The sequence below is a fragment of the Heptranchias perlo genome, chromosome 14 (assembly GCF_035084215.1).
Source record: "Heptranchias perlo isolate sHepPer1 chromosome 14, sHepPer1.hap1, whole genome shotgun sequence".
NCBI classification, from domain to species: domain Eukaryota; kingdom Metazoa; phylum Chordata; class Chondrichthyes; order Hexanchiformes; family Hexanchidae; genus Heptranchias; species Heptranchias perlo.
In genome coordinates this window covers 70,092,772-70,111,068 of record NC_090338.1, presented here as the reverse complement: position 1 = coordinate 70,111,068, position 18,297 = coordinate 70,092,772, and the positions used below count along the sequence as shown (strand labels likewise).

General features: G+C 47.0%; 1 protein-coding gene across 1 annotated transcript in view; it reads left to right on the top strand.

Moving 5' to 3' along the window:
• Nucleotides 1–18,297, top strand: part of LOC137332235 (myosin-11-like) — a 75,583-nt gene that overhangs the window by 26,201 nt on the left and 31,085 nt on the right. Inside the window, exon 3 of the mRNA XM_067995927.1 lies at nucleotides 14,504–14,690. Coding sequence (XP_067852028.1) covers nucleotides 14,504–14,690 — 187 coding nt within the window. The remainder of the gene's footprint in view (nucleotides 1–14,503; nucleotides 14,691–18,297) is intronic.

Genomic DNA, 18,297 nt, shown 5'->3' with positions numbered 1-18,297 from the left:
GCCAGAAGGGGAAAAAAAAAAGCAGGACATTTCCACATCTTATAGCTTAATTAAATGCCCTAGCTAACAGGGAACAGCCATACATCAGACATATACACTTATCATAAATAGGGACCCCAGCCAGATGTAATACACCCCAGAATCACCAAGGAAACGAGCGAAAGGGTTCTGACAAGTCATATAAAAGAGTCAAACATCAGGCACATGATTCCGAACTTCTCAATTAGATCGCTGCCACATAACTCACAGGAAGGTATCCGTCACCCTCTATATTTTGTAAAGGTTTTGTAAAAATGCCATTGGTAAACATATGGACTTTTACAAAACAATTAACAGAATCCATTCAAAGCGCACAAACCAAAAAAAAAGCCTGTGTTTATACTGCACCCTGTCAGGCACCTTGAAAACATCCCAAAGCACTTCACATACAGTGGATTACTTTGAAGTGGCGTGACTTTTGTTATGTAGGCAAATGCAGCAACCATTTTTGTGCACAGCAAGATCCCACAAACAGCAACAAAAGTGGTAGGACCAGCTAATCTGTGTTTGCTTCAGGAAGGAATGTTGGTCAGGACAATGCCAAGGAATCTGTTACATCCACCTGAACAGATGGATACAACTCCAGTTTAACGTCTCATTCGAAAGACGGCACCTCTGACAGTGCAGCACTCCCTCAGTACTTTCTTAAGCACGGGAGTGGGACTGTCTGACTTACAATAGAGACCAACTAACCTATAGCTACCAACCAAGCCAGGCTAATGCAACATCAATTATCATGAGGAACGTACTTTGCAATAAAATGGGGTTAAGAATTTTCTAAATGCGACTTGAATTATTTTGCACAGAATTACTTGATATCGGCAAGACCCAGCATACAGCTCAGTAGCTCCGCCTGTCGATAGCATCGCTCTGCCCACTTCTGCCAGGTCGCTGACTAAAGTCTCGATGCTGCCCCTCTCCTTTCCTCCCCTCCCCTTCTCCATCCCAGGTCCAGTTGAAAGCACCTTCACTCTTTCCTTGAGTGCTGGCGGTTTCAGTCCGACGCATGTTAGCCATTGAGCGGGAAGAGCGAGGGTGCCTGCAGTATGTTGCCAACTACTCACACAAGGCCTTCCTGCCAGCAAGAAAGGATTTCACAAGCACAAAGGATACTCACAGCTGGATGTGTCTGAAAAGCGGCACACAGGAAAATCAGCCCATCCTGAGCACTGCACAATGACCCCCCTGCTGGAAAGCTTGCGTGTGGGAACAGGGTTTGATTGGGAGGTAATGCTCCCCACAGTCGATGAGCCTGCTGGCACTCACCGCCTGGCCTCGCACATTACGAAAGACCTCTTGGGTGAGGTACACAGGACTACGGGTACCGGTGGAACCTGTACCACAGCAAGAGGAGGGGAGAAAAATGGAAGGAAATTAGTAAGAAAAGAACGGCTTGTATCGTAAAGAAAGCAGACCCTGTTGGAATTTCGTTTTTGATCTCTTTCACGATTGGGCGACGTTGTTGTGCACCGGTCCATGTACCAATTAATGAATCGGAATTCTCCAGCTACTTCAGGAACAGTCCTGTGATGTTGCACACCCCAACGCAAGACGGAGCATTGGGGCTACTGCACGGTAGGTCCATCATTGGCCCTGCGTTCCCTGCGAGTGTGACTCCATGCTGGGAGCATGGCATCTCGGGATTACCCCTCTTATTCCATTGGTGTTTGAATTGGTGTAGGTGAAGCACTGAAGCCAGAACGTCACCCAATGCTTATCCAGTATTGGAGTCGTGCAGACCGATGGTTGACTTTGAACTCCACCAAAACATAGGAACATTGGGAACAGGAGGAGGCCATTCAGCCCCTCAAGCCTGCTCCGCCATTCAATTAGATCATGGCTCATCTGTACCTCAACTCCATTTAATCCGCCTTAGCTCCATATCCCTCGAAACAGCGGCACGTCAGATATCTGCAAGGATATCTCAAGAGCCTTTGATCATGGGTGGGGAGATCCGAACATCTGCTGTTCAGTGGTTTCAATGTGAGGAAGGACCACGTAGGTGGAAAAGGGCAGCCTTTCTCATAATTCTATGGACCAGAAAGTCAAGGTCAAGTCGGGATGCGAACCAATGGTATAATTCTCCATACGGATTAGTGTAAGGGACCTGGGTCGGGTTCGCAAAGACTTGAATGAATGTTCTTGAAATAAATGCATCCATTCAAACTCTATTGAAGGCCTTCTTGACATCGCAGGATTCTGCTGTGGCCAGCTCGACTGAATCTCTGCCTGCCGTTAATAAATCAAATAAACAGCTGATGCTGTTAGTATCAAAGTGACTCCCACCTGGACTGTATGATTACAATCTGCTGAGACCTTCTCCACACCTGTGCCCAGCATTTTAAGCAGTCTAACTGGTTTCGTCAGTGTTAATATCTAGTACCAGTGAGATGACAGGCTCTGCGAGTGACCCTTGTTCTTTGACTCCGCTTTAAGACCAATAGACAAGTTTTGTAGTTGACTGTTTTTTTTTTTGCATGTTGAGGAGACTCCTACTTCTGAAAATAAGAGGCAATGACACCCTCTGTCTCCATGGCAATAACAGACACCGCTTGGAGGCAATGGTCCTCTCACTCGTCTTTGTAATGGGGACCACTAGTTGAACCCTTCAAGACAACAGGTCAGTTTTATCAATGAGTTCACCAGGTTATTGTACAACTGCCCAATACCTACTTATATAACAGAGTAATGTAAAGAATGTAACATTGCGTCTCCCTTAGCACAGACAATCTCCATACAGGTGGACACCCTGGTAAGACAAGATTGGTGGCAAATCAAGGAGCTGGTTTATTTTGCAGAATACACGGGACTGAACAAAAGGAGCAATTCCAGACTTCTTCAAACTTCTGCTACACACTTCCCGTAACAAGACAAAACAACAAGATAAACACAAAGCGGGGGAAATATTCACTTTTTCTTTTATTTTCTCCTGGGTCAGCTCGTAGCTGAACCTGCTACATCTTAATTCCCAGCTCTAGTCCCATACCTGACTCTTCACGGCCGTTTTTAGTCCTGACTAAAAGAAAGATTTGCATTTATATCGCACCTTTCATGACGTCATGACATCCCAAAATGCTTTACAGCCAATGAAATACTTTTGTCACTGTTGTAATGTATGAAACGTGGCAGCCGATTTGAGCACAGCAAGATCCCACAAACAGCAATGAGATAATTGACCAGATAATCTGTTTCAGTGATGTTGGTTGAGGGATAAAAAATGGGCCGGGACACTGGGGAGAACTCCCCTGCTCTTCTTCGAAATAGTGCCGCTGGATCTTTTATGTCCACCTGAGAGGGCAGACGGGGCCTCGGTTTAAGGTCCCATCTGAAAGACGGCACCTCCGACAGTGCAGCACTCCCTCAGTATCCAGTGTCTTCAACCCATAGACTGACCTCTCCGTACAATTTCTGGCAGAGCCTTTAGGTGTTCAATCCTCTGGGATTCCCAATCTAAACCACTTCCTCTCACTATTACTTTCCCCACCTTTAAAAGCCTCTTTAAAATCTACCTTTCATCCTTCTCTTCTAACTCTTCTCCCACTCAGTACCTGTTCCCCTCTGTGAAGCTCCTCGGGACGATTTCAACATTAAAGGTGCTATATTTAGTGCTAGTTGTTGGTATTAGTGAAAGTAGGTGCCCCAGAACGATTTCGAGGATATAATCTCATTTCAGGGTTCGGAGGATAGCTAAATACTGCCCTCGCTTCAATCTCACAGCTCACAATGACGTCTGAACTCCTCGATCATATGAGTGCCTCGTAATCACCCCCAGATGGTCCATTATTCTCCGAGCTCATGGCTTCAGTGCTGAAGTGGTCATGTTTCCCTCTGGACCAGCAGCTACCAGTAGGGAAAGACAAATCAAACCTCGAGCTCTCTCTCAGGGCCCCTCAAAAAAGCTGATGTGAGAGTGCAATACACTGCCAAATGGGAATGAAAATGCCAGTAACAGCAATCAACTAAAGTAATGAAACTAGCAGAAGTACTAGCAGAGAGACTTGTGTTTGAACAGTGTACCTTATATCTGAAACACTTAATTTACTGTTCCAGCATTCGCAGAGTCAAAGTACATTATGTGCGAGTGCTTTCTGTCTGTGTTTAATGTCAGTGACATGTACACTGATACATCTGATTGTCAGAGAGTCCAAAACTAGAGGCCATAAATATAAGTGAGATGCTAATAAATCCAATAGGGAATTCAGGAGAAACTTCTTTACCCAGAGAGTGGTTAGAACTCGCTACCACATGAGGCCAGATTTTGCTGTGAGCAGCGAACGAGCAGCACCCACCATTTGTTAGACTTGCAAGTTCCTCTCATGGGGCCCTCAATCTAATGCAGCGGCCTCTCCCGGGCATCTGGGACCTGTGTGAGCAGGGCAAGGAGCTGCGTACCCCCTTAACCAATCAGATTGATGCTCCACAGAGTCTGAACCAGGAAGTGTAAGTTAGAATAGTGAATTCAATGTCAGATCAGGGACAGACAGCGAAATAAAGAGGGATTTTTTTTTTAATTGTCCAACAACAATTAAAATCTGAAGGAATGAGACTCCACACTTGTAAAAGTAAATTTTCAGTGCCAGAGAGGTTGTATGGCAGTCATTAAGACTTACCACGCAGTTAAAAGTTTGCTTAGACTTAAATAACTTGATGTACCTTTTTCTGGCACGATTACTTTGTTTCCATCAGGGCAGTAGAGGGACGTCATGCTGTTACATAGTAACATAGGAACAGGAATAGGCCATTCAGCCCCTCGTGCCTGCTCCGCCATTTGATAAGATCATGGCTGATCTGTGATCTAACTCCATACACCTGCCTTTGGCCCATATCCCTTAATAACTTTGGTTGCCAAAAAGCTATCTATCTCATTTAAATTTAGCAATTGAGCTAGTATCAATTGCCGTTTGCAGAAGAGAGTTCCAAACTTCTACCACCCTTTGTGTGTAGAAATGTTTTCTAATCTCGCTCCTGAAAGGTCTGGCTCTAATTTTTAGACTGTGCCCCCTACTCCTAGAATCCCCAACCAGCGGAAATAGTTTCTCTCTATCCACCCTATCCGTTCCCCTTAATATCTTATAAACTTCAATCAGATCACCCCTTAACCTTCGAAACCCTAGAGAATACAACCCCAATTTGTGTAACCTCTCCCCGTAACTTAACCCTTGAAGTCCGGGTATCATTCTAGTAAACCTCCAAGGCCAATATGTCCTTCCGAAGGTGCGGTGCCCAGAACTGCTCACAGTACTCCAGGTGCGGTCTAACCAGGGTTTTGTATAGCTGCAGCATAACTTCTGCCCCCTTGTACTCTAGTCCTCTAGATATAAAGGCCAGCATTCAATTTGCCTTATTGATTATTTTCTGCACCTGTTCATGACACTTCAATGATCGATGTACCTGAACCCCTAGGTCCCTTTGGACATCCACTGTTTTTAACTTTTTGCGTTCATTTCAACGGTAAGTCAGCCAGTGAGATGCTGTTCTTGCAGAGTTTACAGAGGAGTAGGGCATCTGGTAGAGGAATTTCCGGATTTCCGCATTATAACTGCGTGTGTGCAGTCGCCGGAAGCTGCTAAACCAGATGTACAGAAATAACGGTGGGCCCTGTTAGCCTCGCTGTTATGTTCAGAGCAACATCTGGCCCATGGAGTAGTTGAGGCGAATAGTATAGCATTAAAGGGGAAAGCTAGATACGTACATGAGGGAGAAAGGAATAGAAGGATATGCTGATAGGGTGAGATGAAGTAAGGAGGGATGAGGCTCGTGTGGAGCATAATCACCGGGATAGACCAGTTGGGCCGAATGGCCTGTTTCTGTGCTGTACATTCGATGTAATGTAATCTGTATCTGAGTGGATCCAAAAGGTATTGAAATTTGTCCTGCCGAGATTTAATTAGCTGCATGTCATCTATTTTCTGACTTTCAAGTCAGAAGATTTTTGTATTGCTTTGCCCAGCGTTACTTAGAATTTTACTGGACAATCCCTTTTGGGTCTTTGAGAATTGTGACATCGTTAAAAAAAAAATCCACTGTGTCGTTACATTACATGGTGTAGCAATAACTAATGAAGACCAGAAAAGCTCAATATTCAATCCCTGGCCTGCGTAGAGTTAGCAGCTCCGAGCTAGGTTAGCCATGGGCTGTGACGAGAGTAGCAAGCAGATTCTTAGGCCTATGGCTGGAGGAGTCACTGTGATACTGGGACTGTCTTGCTTGCAGCTCTGTGCCCTTTTTTTGGAGCTGTGCGATTCACAATGAGGTGTGTGCCCTGTAGCATGAAAAGAAATCAGGAACTATTGTTCCGCAGCTCTCCTGGTAGAGCGTTAAAGTGGAGAGCCTGTAATCAGGCAGCAGGTTCCTTAATAATCATTTCAGTAATATTTCTCGGCCGGTAACATGCTGGAGTGTTAAACACTGGCTATTTATCTCTGAGACAACTGGGAGGGTACAACTATCAGGAAAGACCAAACAGGCTGGGGCTCTTTTCCCCAGAAAAGAGAAGACTCAGAGGTGATCTGATAGAGGCCTTTAAAATTATGAAGGGGTTTGATAGGGTAAACGTAGAGAAGATGTTTTTACTTGTGGGAGGGTCCAAAACTAGAGGCCATAAATATAAGATAGTCACCAATAAATCCAATAAGGAATTGAAGAGAAACTTATTTACCTCAGAGAGTGATGAGAATGTGGAACTTGCTACCACATGGAGTGGTTGAGGTGAATAGCATGGGCGCATTTAAGGGGAAGCTGGATAAACACACAAGGGAGAAAGGAATAGAAGGATATGTTGATAGGGTGAGATGAAGTAGGGTGGGAAAAGGCCCATGTGGAGTATAACAACTGGCATAGACCTGTTGGGCTGAATGGCCTGTTTCTGTGCTATAAATCCTATGTAATTCTATGATTTGGGTTCAAGACAAGCCCACACTGATGGGGGTAAAAGGTCTCTTCAGTCTTGCTGGCTGTAAATTGAAATGAGTTTGTTCGGTCTCAGCCCAGTTCCCACTGGGTATGGGCTGTGGGCTCACAGTATAAAACTGAGCCTAAATTGATAATCTCACTCAATGAGGCCGTCAAGATGTGGGAGAAAGAAAAATGTCACATTTAGTGCAATCGGCCGTGCTTTTCTGAAGTTTATCATTGAACATAAATGCAGACTTCCATTTTGATCCTGCCGGGGAGATTGTCTTTTTCCATATGTTCCCGTTACCTGATCAATTCTTCACTGCTGGGGTGAACCGTTGTCATGGTGACTGTCCAGTTCTGTCACATGGTTTACCATCATCTGTCACCAGGAGGGGACTCAATGGGAAATGAAGTGTCTCGTTCCTCCAGTGAGACAGGAAACGACTTTTACTGAAGTAGAAGTCTCTTGGTGTTAGAAATGTTTTATAATTTGAAATATTATTCCCCCACACCCCGGTCTTCATTTTCTCCTTCAGCAGTCTGTCTTCTTCTGGTCCCAGGAAGGTGGGACAATCTGAGTTACAAACTTTCCCCTAGCTTCTACTGGAGTGGCTCCATCAGCTGGATGAAGATCAAGTAGAAAAGGGTCATTTTGTCATTCCAGCAGTTGCGGTCCCTTGTTCTTTTTGGACTTTAATTCAGACACCAAGGTGAAGGCCTGAGGCCCCACAGTGCAGGCCGGCCTGACACCAAGACTGAGGAAAGTACCAGAGCATAGGAGACAAATCAGGAAGCAATGGTGTGAGGACACCAAGCTCGGGTTTTCAAACCTTGTAAATTGTAGGAGGAAGGAAAGACTGAGGGAGCTGAGGGACTGGGAAAGACTGAATTAAAGCAGGAGACGGAAGGGAGTGTAACTTAGGCCCAGTGGCTAGCCAGAACAACACAACTATAATGTGTGTGTCATAAACCTTGTAATGCTGTGCATTTCGCTATAAGGGAACTCTTGTACCATTATCGATATGCAGTGGAAATGTTAGCCTTGATAAGGCTGCAATATGTGTGTGTGTCTAATAACAACCTAACGTCCTTACCCGAGTCTGTCTCAGTTGTGTAGAAAAAGGACGTCCAAACACTCTTTGGCGTTGATTTTCACTCCCTTTGTCTGGCGTTAACTGGGTGGTAGTGGCATCATAATGGAGGGGTGGAGGGTGTCAGTCACCTTACCGCCCCGTTACTACCGGCGATGTGGCCGACGCCATTTTGAAAGGGACCTACTGCTGGGTGCCCAAAGCCCCCGCCCGTTTCAGGCAATAGGCCTCTTTTAATATGGAAATCGGGGGACCTATGACGTAGATAGGGCCCCTATCGCCATTTTATGTCGGAACTGCGCAGCGTCCACTCCGACCAGTTCCACGGGCGATGAAACCGAAGCGGTCCAGCCAAGGGCAAAGTGTCGGATTATTTTTGAGATCTCTGGAGGAGCAGGGCTGCACCTTCGGGGCCCACGAAAATAACCTGGCCCGCTGCCACCCCCGGGGGGGGGGGCCCCCCACCTTCCACGATCACGACCCCCGGCCCCCCCCCCCACCACCACCGCTCGACTCACCTTGCTGGCGGCGGCTCCGGCGAGCTGCGTCGGGACCCCTGCTTGGCGCCCTGCAGTTCACCCGGCCAATGTTAATGAGGCTGGTGGCTCAAAATGGCGGGGGCGGGGGTGGCCATTTCACCCGGCGGAACGGGGGAGGGGGGCGACCAAAAATCAAAGTCTACCCCTTTTGTTATGCAAAGTAAAGCAAGGGAGGGATATCTGTGTGTGATAACCAGGTTGATTTACGTTTCTGGTTGGAGTAAGGCAATTTGGGTATAAATGTAGGCAGCGTAGCCGCTGAGTGTCAGAACAGTCCCAGGAAGGAGCAAGCTCTGAGACCACTGGCTTAACTCTGTTCTCCGGATTGGGCAACGATGCTCTTTCTGTATTTTGCAGAGCTGCTAATAAAGTCATTAAGTAAAATTTCTTGTTGTGAGCTTGATTACACAAATTGGGGTTGTATTCTCTGGAGTGTCGAAGGTTAAGGGGTGATCTGATCGAAGTTTATAAGATATTAAGGGGAACGGATAGGGTGGATAGAGAGAAACTATTTCCGCTGGTTGGGGATTCTAGGAGTAGGGGGCACAGTCTAAAAATTAGAGCCAGACCTTTCAGGAGCGAGATTAGAAAACATTTCTACACACAAAGGGTGGTAGAAGTTTGGAACTCTCTTCCGCAAACGGCAATTGATTCTAGCTCAATTGCTAAATTTAAGTCTGAGATGGATAGCTTTTTGGCAACCAAAGGTATTAAGGGATATGGGCCAAAGGAGTTAGATCACAGATCAGCCATGATCTTATCAAATGGCGGAGCAGGCACGAGGGGCTGAATGGCCTACTCCTGTTCCTATGTTCCTATTATTTGCTGTCCAAAAACTTCTATCATTAGAGCCAAGAAAGGGGCAGGGTACCCCAGTCAATTGGGATTCACATAAGAGGCAGACTAAGGACTCAAAGCTGCGACTCGGTTAGGAAATAAAAAACAGCATCACTTGTACCTCAGTCGCACAACACAACCAGATGGGGCAGTAGGTTTGAAAACGGCAAAAGAACCAGAGGGGGAGATGGGGAGAATTTTTTTACGCAGCGAGTTGTTATGATCTGGAATGCGCTGCCTGAAAGGATGGTGGAAGCAGGTTCAATAATAACTTTCAAAAGGGGAATTAGAAAAGAAACACTTGCAGGGCTATGGAGAAATAGCAGAGGAGTGGATCTAATTGGATAGCTCTTTCAAAGAGCCAGCACAGACACGATGGATCGAATGGCCTCCTTCTGTGCTGGGAAATCGGGAAATTGCGCCCAAAATGGGCTTGAAATTGCGTTGATCAGGTTACACTTCTAGTTTCTGCTAAAATTAATTTGCATAATCACAAATATAAAATCTTCCATGAGCCAGCCCAATCAGTCAGTGTAATAGAATGGAATCATTTACTTTTCTTTACATTAAATGGTATTCTTTGAGTGGCAGCCTGGAGCAGTTTTATTAATTCAGCTGAAAATGGGCTCATCATAAAAGATAACCACTTTTAAACGTGCCTACTCGTACCCGTCCGCCTAAGAAAACTAGCGCAATTTGAAGAGCTTCCCGAACCAGCACAATCGGCAGAAACTCGCTGGGGGATGAATTGGATAGGGCCTGTTTTTGGGCTGGAGCAGCATGATCTGCTATTCCCCCACGCCCAATGGTCCCTGCGCAGGCAGGACGAGATTTTCCTCAGGCCTGAGGACTTACCTGCAATCTGCGTTGGAAATCAGCGCTGAATGAGGATTCCATGCAATTCGCACTTTCCACCAGCAGGGGGAAGCTCTAATCTCTTAAAGGCAGGCCATCCGTTAGAAATCTCTTAAAGGGAGCTGGTACCTGTTATTTGCTGAATACAACAGCCTGCTGTCTGAACGGAGATCAGACATCGCACAGGTAAAACACAGATGCAGGTCCCATCCTTATTTTTACATACTGATGAGTTATGTTAAAACATTAAATAAAGGTTGCGCACCACTAAGTCCCACATCCTCCAATCTGCATGCCAGACCTCACCAATCTGCCGACCTGAGACTCTGTGCACCATGGTTCTCTGCTGATGCACCAGATGCCATGGTGCAAGAGGTGGACAGAAGGAGGGACATCCTATATCCGCGGGGGGGTGGGGGGGGGGGAGCAAGAGGCCCTCCAGACATACACCCAAAAGGTAGTGGGAGGCAGTAGGGGATGAAGTCAATACCAGGCGCACAACATCATGAACATGGATGCAGAACAGGAAGAAGTTTAATGCTTTGACATGAGTGATCAAGATGAGTGAGGTCAACTGTCAAGTGGTGTCTCCTACCAACTACACCACCAGCCGCATCCACTGCTCCACTCACTACACCCCCCATCACCCACATACCAACAAACTCTTTCCATCAGTACTCAACCCTCTCACCTTTACACATTACCACCGTTGCAAGCCGCCCACCCACAACTCACAGGCCGCACACACTGGCACCTATTGAACAATGATAGGCACATCACCCAGACACACGTCCCGCTTTCTTGCAGGAGAAGCTGACACACATCAGGAGGCAGCAAGTGGCAGGTGGCATTTAGCCCCTCAAGCCTGTTCCACCATTCGATCAGATCAGGGTGGACCTGTGACCTAACTCCATATAGTTACCTTAGCCCCATAACCCTTAATACCCTTGGATCGTGGAAATCTATCAATCTCAGATTTAGAAATCTCAATTGAACTAGCATTAACTGCCGTTTGCAGAAGAGCGTTCGAAACTTCTCCCACCCTTTGCATGCAGAAGCATTTCCTAACTTCACTCCTGCACGTCCTGGCTCTAAATGTCAGGCTATGTCCCCGCGTCCTAGTATTCAAGTGCCGCAGACCTCCAAAAACAGTTACAAATATCTCGGCAGCCAGAAGCAATAATCCAGCCACTAAACTGTAAATCCTGCAGGGTCCCTTTAAATAGCGCAAATGGGAGGGTCCTCCAGGCACTCTAAGACACGTTCAGATGGTCGGGGTTAAGACTGTGCGTTAAGTTGAGCGTTAAGTCCCAAAATGGTGTCTATTACTTTAAATCAGCGTTGCACACTGATTGAAGCCATTTTCTCCCCACTTTACATGATTCCAGCGTTTGTTATCTGCGCCTGCGCTAACTCCTATACCAAGATGGCGTCTGGCGCACGTCACGCTGGAAACGTGCGTGCGCATCCAAGACGCCATCTTGAATGTCGAAGAGGCTGTGTCAAGCCAAAACAACGAGCGCCAATTTAGCGTTAAAATTCTCGTGCTCGTGTTCAAATCTCTCTAAGGCCTCGGCCCTCCCTATCTCTGTAACCTCCTCCAACCCTATAAATAGCAGAGATCTCTGCGCTCCTCCAATTCTGGCCTCTTGCGTATCCCCGATTTCCTTCACCCCACCAGTGGCGGCCGTGCCTTCAGCTCCCTGGGCCCTAAGCTCCGGAATTCCTTCCCTAAACCTCTCCGCCTCTTTACCTCTCTCTCCTCCTTTAAGGCGCTCCTTAAAACCTACCTCTTTGACCAAGCTTTTATTCACCTGTCCTAATAGCTCCTTATTTGGCTCGGTGTCAAATTTTTGTCTGATAACGCTCCTGTGACGCACCTTAGGACGTTTCGCTATGTTAAAGGTGATAGATAAATGAAAGTAGGTGTTGGGCTTTGAAAACCTTCTCACTCAACTTGTAGCTAAGAGTCCCGTATATGAAATGAGTTAGGGGCAGTTCTCTGGGCAGGTTCCCATCCAGTTGAAGATGCCCGTTGTCCTGATTGAGTTGGCATTACACGAGGGGAGTAGGTGAGTCACTTTGAGCAGACAGTCCCAAGGTGTGTTCTCCAGTTCGTCATCTAAAGTCAGTGTTCCTATATGTTTGTTTGTCTTTCGAGTCAGCTTGTTCCAAGGAAGAGGTCTGAGAGTTCCAGTTCATCCATCCCCCCCCCACCGGACCTGCACTCAAACAGGAGGTAGAATTCCAGCCTCTACCCACATCCTGGTGGTTGCTCGAAAAGGTCAGTGCACAATTGGACTTTAGATGGCAGCAGTGGCTCGGTGGCAGCACGCCCGCCGCTGAGTCAGAAGGTCGTGGATTCAAACTCCACTCCAGGGACTTGAGCATAAGACCCAGACTGACACTCCCAGTGCAGCACTTTCAGACGAGACATTAAACCGAGGCCCCGTCTGCCCTCTCAGGTTGATGTAAGAGATCCTGTGGTACAATTTCGAAGAAGAGCAGGGGAGTTCTCCCCGGTGTCCTGGCCAATGTTTATCCCTCAACCAACATCACTAAAAACAGATTATCTGGTCATTATCACATTGCTGTTTGTGGGAGCTTGTTGTGCACAAATTGGCTGCCGTGTTTCCTATATTACTAACAGGGACTACATTTCAAAAAGTACTTCATTGCCTGTAAAGCGCTTTGGGACATCCTGAGCTAGAGGGACTGAAATTGGCCTTGGGCCGTAGTGCAGAGTGCCCGACAGGCTTCCCGCTTTACACCCTGCCCCTTCGTCATCGTCCGGAGAACAATTTCACCCACATAAAACCTTACAGCACAGAGGGAGGCCATTCGGCCCATCGTGCTTGTGTTACCTCTCTGAAAGAGCTATCCATTTACTCCCGTTCCCATCGACCTTTCCCCACACCCTTCGAGTTTCCTTCTTTTTCAAATATTTATCCACTTGTCTTTAAAAAGCTCTGCTTTCAGCAGTGTTTCTGGTCAGGCATTCCACGTCCTAACAAACTTCTGCGTGAAAAAAAAAATCCTTCTGACTTCGCCCTCTGTTCTTTTGGTCATTAAATGAAATTTATGCCCTCTCGTTACTGCCTCACTGGCCAGTGGAAATAAGCTTTCCCTACTTACCTTATCAAAAACCTCTGTGATTGTGAAAGCCTCTATTAGATAGCCAGTAAAAGATCAAATAAAAAAGGTAGGAGGAATTTCTTCACACAGAGAATGGTGAGAATGTGGAGCTCGCTGCCACATGGAGTGGTTGAAGCAGACAGCATTGTTGCATTTGAGGAGAGGCTTAATGCATACACGTGGGGAAAGGGAATATGGAACTACGGGGCCAGGGTGGGAAGAGATCATTAGGGTGGGAGGAGGCTCGTGTGGAATATAAACACCGGAATGGACCAGTTGGGCCGAATGGCCTTTTTCTGTGTGCTCTAGACCTGTGTAATTCTACACACTAGTTCAGAGACTTCCAGTTTCTCTCATCTCTCCGTACAATTAAAGCCTGTCATCCCCGTTATCATCTTAGCAAATCTCTTCACTATCCCCTCCACAACCTTCACAGTCTATGTTGGCAGGTTCAGGTCATTACCCTAGGCCTAACGTATTCCCAAGTGCAGGCTCTTCTCTTGACTATTCCAATGCTTTCCTGGTCGGCCTCCCGCCCTCCATAAACCTCAGCTCATCCACAGCTAAGCTGCCCGTATCTTAACCCACACCAAATCCCGTTCACTAATCACCCCTGTGCTCGCTATGCCTGGATTTTAAAATTCTCATCCTCATGTTTAAATCCCATCACGGCCTCGCCTCTCCCTATCTCTGTAACCTCCTCCAGCTCTATTACCCCCTGGAAGTCTGCATTCTTCCACCTCTTGTGAAAGTAAACTGAATTGTGGGCCTATTGTTCTGATCACCATCCGCTACCAGGCAGTTTAAGTCAGGTCCTCTCGCATTGCCCGGCCCTGGGTATCGCTGAGCCACTTTGGGAAATGGAGGCTTTCCAAGTTCATCAGGGTTCCTGAAGCATGTTTGATCCTCAGAATTCCATGGGGGAAGTCTCCCTCATCTCCTGCGTGACTAAGATCTCTGCGGAGGGTTCTGGGACGCCTTTTTTTTAAAGGACGCTCTCTTTAAGAAGCTCGAGGGGGAGCATTTTTTTTCTCGTGGTTTACCGACCTGATGGTCCGCGTTTCTCGCTTGCACCCGCGTGCCACTGCTTGCTGGCGGATATTGGCGTAGGCCGCACTGCCTGGCCGCTGCCCTGAGCTCGCCTCAGAATGTTGCAGGATCACCATCGGAGCTTCGGCCACAGATTCTGCGTACGTACAAGGCGGCCCGATCAGGGGGCTTCTGTATTGGTCTGGCGCTCAGCAGGCCCAAGTACGTCAAGTCTTCAGGGGAAGACTTACTGCAGCCGGTCGATTGGGTAAATTGTACTTGAGAGACTGAGTGATGTACAATCGGTGAAAGGGACACATATATAGAAAGAATTACATAGAATTTTACAGCACAAAACAGGCCACGCGGCCCAACAGGTCTGTGGCGGTGTTTATGCTCCACACGATCCTCCTCCCACCTTGCATCATCTCACCCTTCATATCCTTCTATTCCTTTCTCCCTCATGTGTTTATCCAGCTTCCCCTTAAATGCATCTATTCTTTTCGCCTCAACTACTCCATGTGGTAGCGAGTTCCACATTCTTACCACTCTCTGAGTAAAGAAGTTTCTCCTGAATTCCTTACTGGGTTTCTTGGTGACTATCTTATATTTATGGCCCCTAGTTTTGGACTCCCCCACACGTGGAAACATCTTCTCTACGTCCACCCTTTTGAACTCCTTCCGAATTTTGAAGACCTCTATCAGATCACCTCTCAGTCTCCTCTTTTCCAGCCTGTTCAACCATTAAAAACTTGCATTGATATAGAGCTTTTCACAATCTGAGGACATCGCAAATTGCTTTACAGCCAATGAAGTACTCTTCTAAGTGTAGTCACTGTAGGGAAACACAATAGCACAGCAAGGTCCCACAATCAGCAATGTGATAATCACCAGATAATCTGGTTTTTAGGTGTTGGTTGAGGGATAAATATTAACCAGGGACCAATCCCCTGCTCTTCTTCGAAATTGTGCCATGGGATCTATTACGTCCACCTGAGAGGGCAGACAGGGCCTTGGTTTAACGTCTCATCTGAAAGACAGCACCTCCGATAGTGCAGCACTCCCTCAGTACTTCACTGGAGTGTCAGCCTGAATTATGTGCTCACGTCTCTGGAGTGAGACTTGAACCCACAACCACCATGATCTCTGGGAACGAGAGTGACACCTATGTTTAATAGAAGTTCAAGGGGCAAAATCATGACCTGTGACTCAGCATACTCATGCGCCAAAACCAACTCCACTCCTGGCCTCCTCCCCAAGATTAAATAAGATGTTGGGAAGACACCAGAGTAAATAGATTCTCTCGTTTAGTTCTTGCTCATGTCTCACATGTGTGGTCTAAGAGGTGTTAGTCAGAGTTTCTTTTTAAAATATTTGTTGTTGAGATGTGGGCAACTAAATGGTAGGGCAGGATTTATTTACTACACCCATGCAATTGGTAGCACAGTGGTTATGGAACAGGTTAAGCAACCCAGAGTATTACAAGATCAAATCCTTCCATGGAAAGTTATGAAATTAAATTCAATCAAACTGGTTATCTGAAGATAGGCAGCAAAAAAAATGGCCATGAAAACTGCCAGGTTGCAGTTAAAAAACTAACACAGAGTTCACTGATGTCCTTCAGAGAAGGGACCTGCCACCCCTACCCCATCTGGCATACACTTGGCTCTAGTCTCACACTATGTGGTTGACTCTTAATGCCCACGGGGCAACTAGGAACGGGCATTAAATGTGATCTCAGTGTAGTTCACACCCCGAGAACAAATTATAACTAAGAATTGTCACAGCCGTAGCTATTTGTTGTGACCAAATAGACTGTCCTATTGGCTTAATATCACAGGGTCTCTGTCTTATAGGATCGATCTCTGAAGATTCCAAGGGATCTTGCAGCATAAACCCTGGCTGGTTTCTTCCTACAAACAGCGTAAATGTTGAGATGTTGAACGTCTGACTTACTCAGTTGGACCTTATGGAATTCTGTCCAACGAGAAGTGATTGTATCAGCCTTTGTCTGAATTTGGCCAAATTTAGTCGTGTGTGTGCAACATTTCTTTGACTATCGCAGGTAGAGCCCCTTCCTTGGGAATTATCAATATGGAGAAATATTTTCCAAGCTGCCTTTGTAAACTTTATACATGGAGGAAAATGCCATGATATGTACAGAGATACAGTGATGTGCAAGTTATTTCTACTCACCATTCTGCACCATGGTGTGAGAACCTTCGTTCACACCTGCACATTTCACCCCCAGTCTTGAGATGGGCAATCCCGTACATGGCGGGATAAAAATGTGAAGGACCACACGGTAAGAGGTTTAAATCAGGTGACCGCCCAAGGCTCTTAGATGGGGTTGGTGCGTGGGACAGGGAGACCAAAGAGAGGCCAAAGTAAGAACATAAGGAAGTATGGAATAAGACAGGCCAGTCGATCCATCAAGCCTGTTATTTTCAAAGAGCCAACCTGCTCTATAATAGACTCCACCCAATCCACATAGTATCTCCTGAGGAAAGTTTGGCAAAGCTTCTCCTTGTCCCAATCAAGCAACACTCCAGAATCTAACCTTATACCTTACATCCTCCACTCCAGACCAGCTCCCGTCATTCACACGACCGTCTCCTCAGTCCCAGCAGCTGAAGGACCATCATGGTCCACTTGACATTCGATATTGCCATCAGCTGCAGCATTAAAACTGCCATAGCAACGACCAACATGACGGGCTTAGGTTTTACCGCAGGCTGATTCAGGGGTCATCAGGAACCGATATGACCAAAACCCTGAAATAACCCTTCGACTATCAAACGTGTTTGCTTTCAAGAGTGGGAAAGCCCCTCCCCACTCTCACAATACTCCAACTATTTGATGCGATGCAAGGCACAATCTGTACAATACTAATTTTGCCCCCACTCCTTTTTCCTTTTCCTACCTCCTCTTCTAACAGTTTGACTCCTACTGGGGTTTGGCTCCAGCGGGGCCTCCAATCCCCCAGTACTTCCCCTAAGTAGCCATTCTTGGCGTGTGACAATAGGGAGTGAGGGAATTGTAACCAAGCCCGATCCTGCCCTCATCCAACGTCCCCACACGGGCCCGTTCCACCTGGAGGCACGGGGACAGGATCCTGGATTGACAACTTTCTATCCCACTCCCAGGAACCCTGAGTCTCTACAGCCTCCATGGTTGAGATTAAACATGGGACACTGAGCTTTCCCGATCTGTACGAACATTGTGCCAGGGAGCGCAAAATTCTACAAGTTACTTATATGCGACAGTGCAGTGGGCAGTGTGTCAGACAGTGCAGTGGGCAGTGTGTCAGACAGTGCAGTGGGCAGTGTGTCAGACAGTGCAGTGGGCAGTGTGTCAGACAGAGCAGTGGGCAGTGTGTTAGACAGTGCAGTGGGCAGTGTGACAGACAGTGCAGTGGTCAGTGTGTTAGACAGTGCAGTGGGCAGTGTGTTAGACAGTGCAGTGGGCAGTGTGTTAGACAGTGCAGTGGGCAGTGTGTCAGACAGTGCAGTGGTCAGTGTGTTAGACAGTGCAGTGGGCAGTGTGACAGACAGTGCAGTGGTCAGTGTGTTAGACAGTGCAGTGGGCAGTGTGTTAGACAGTGCAGTGGGCAGTGTGTCAGACAGTGCAGTGGTCAGTGTGTTAGACAGTGCAGTGGGCAGTGTGACAGACAGTGCAGTGGGCAGTGTGTCAGACAGTGCAGTGGGCAGTGTGTTAGACAGTGCAGTGGGCAGTGTGTTAGACAGTGCAGTGGGCAGTGTGTTAGACAGTGCAGTGGGCAGTGTGTTAGACAGTGCAGTAGGCAGTGTGTCAGACAGTGCAGTGGGCAGTGTGTTAGACAGTGCAGTGGGCAGTGTGTCAGACAGTGCAGTGGG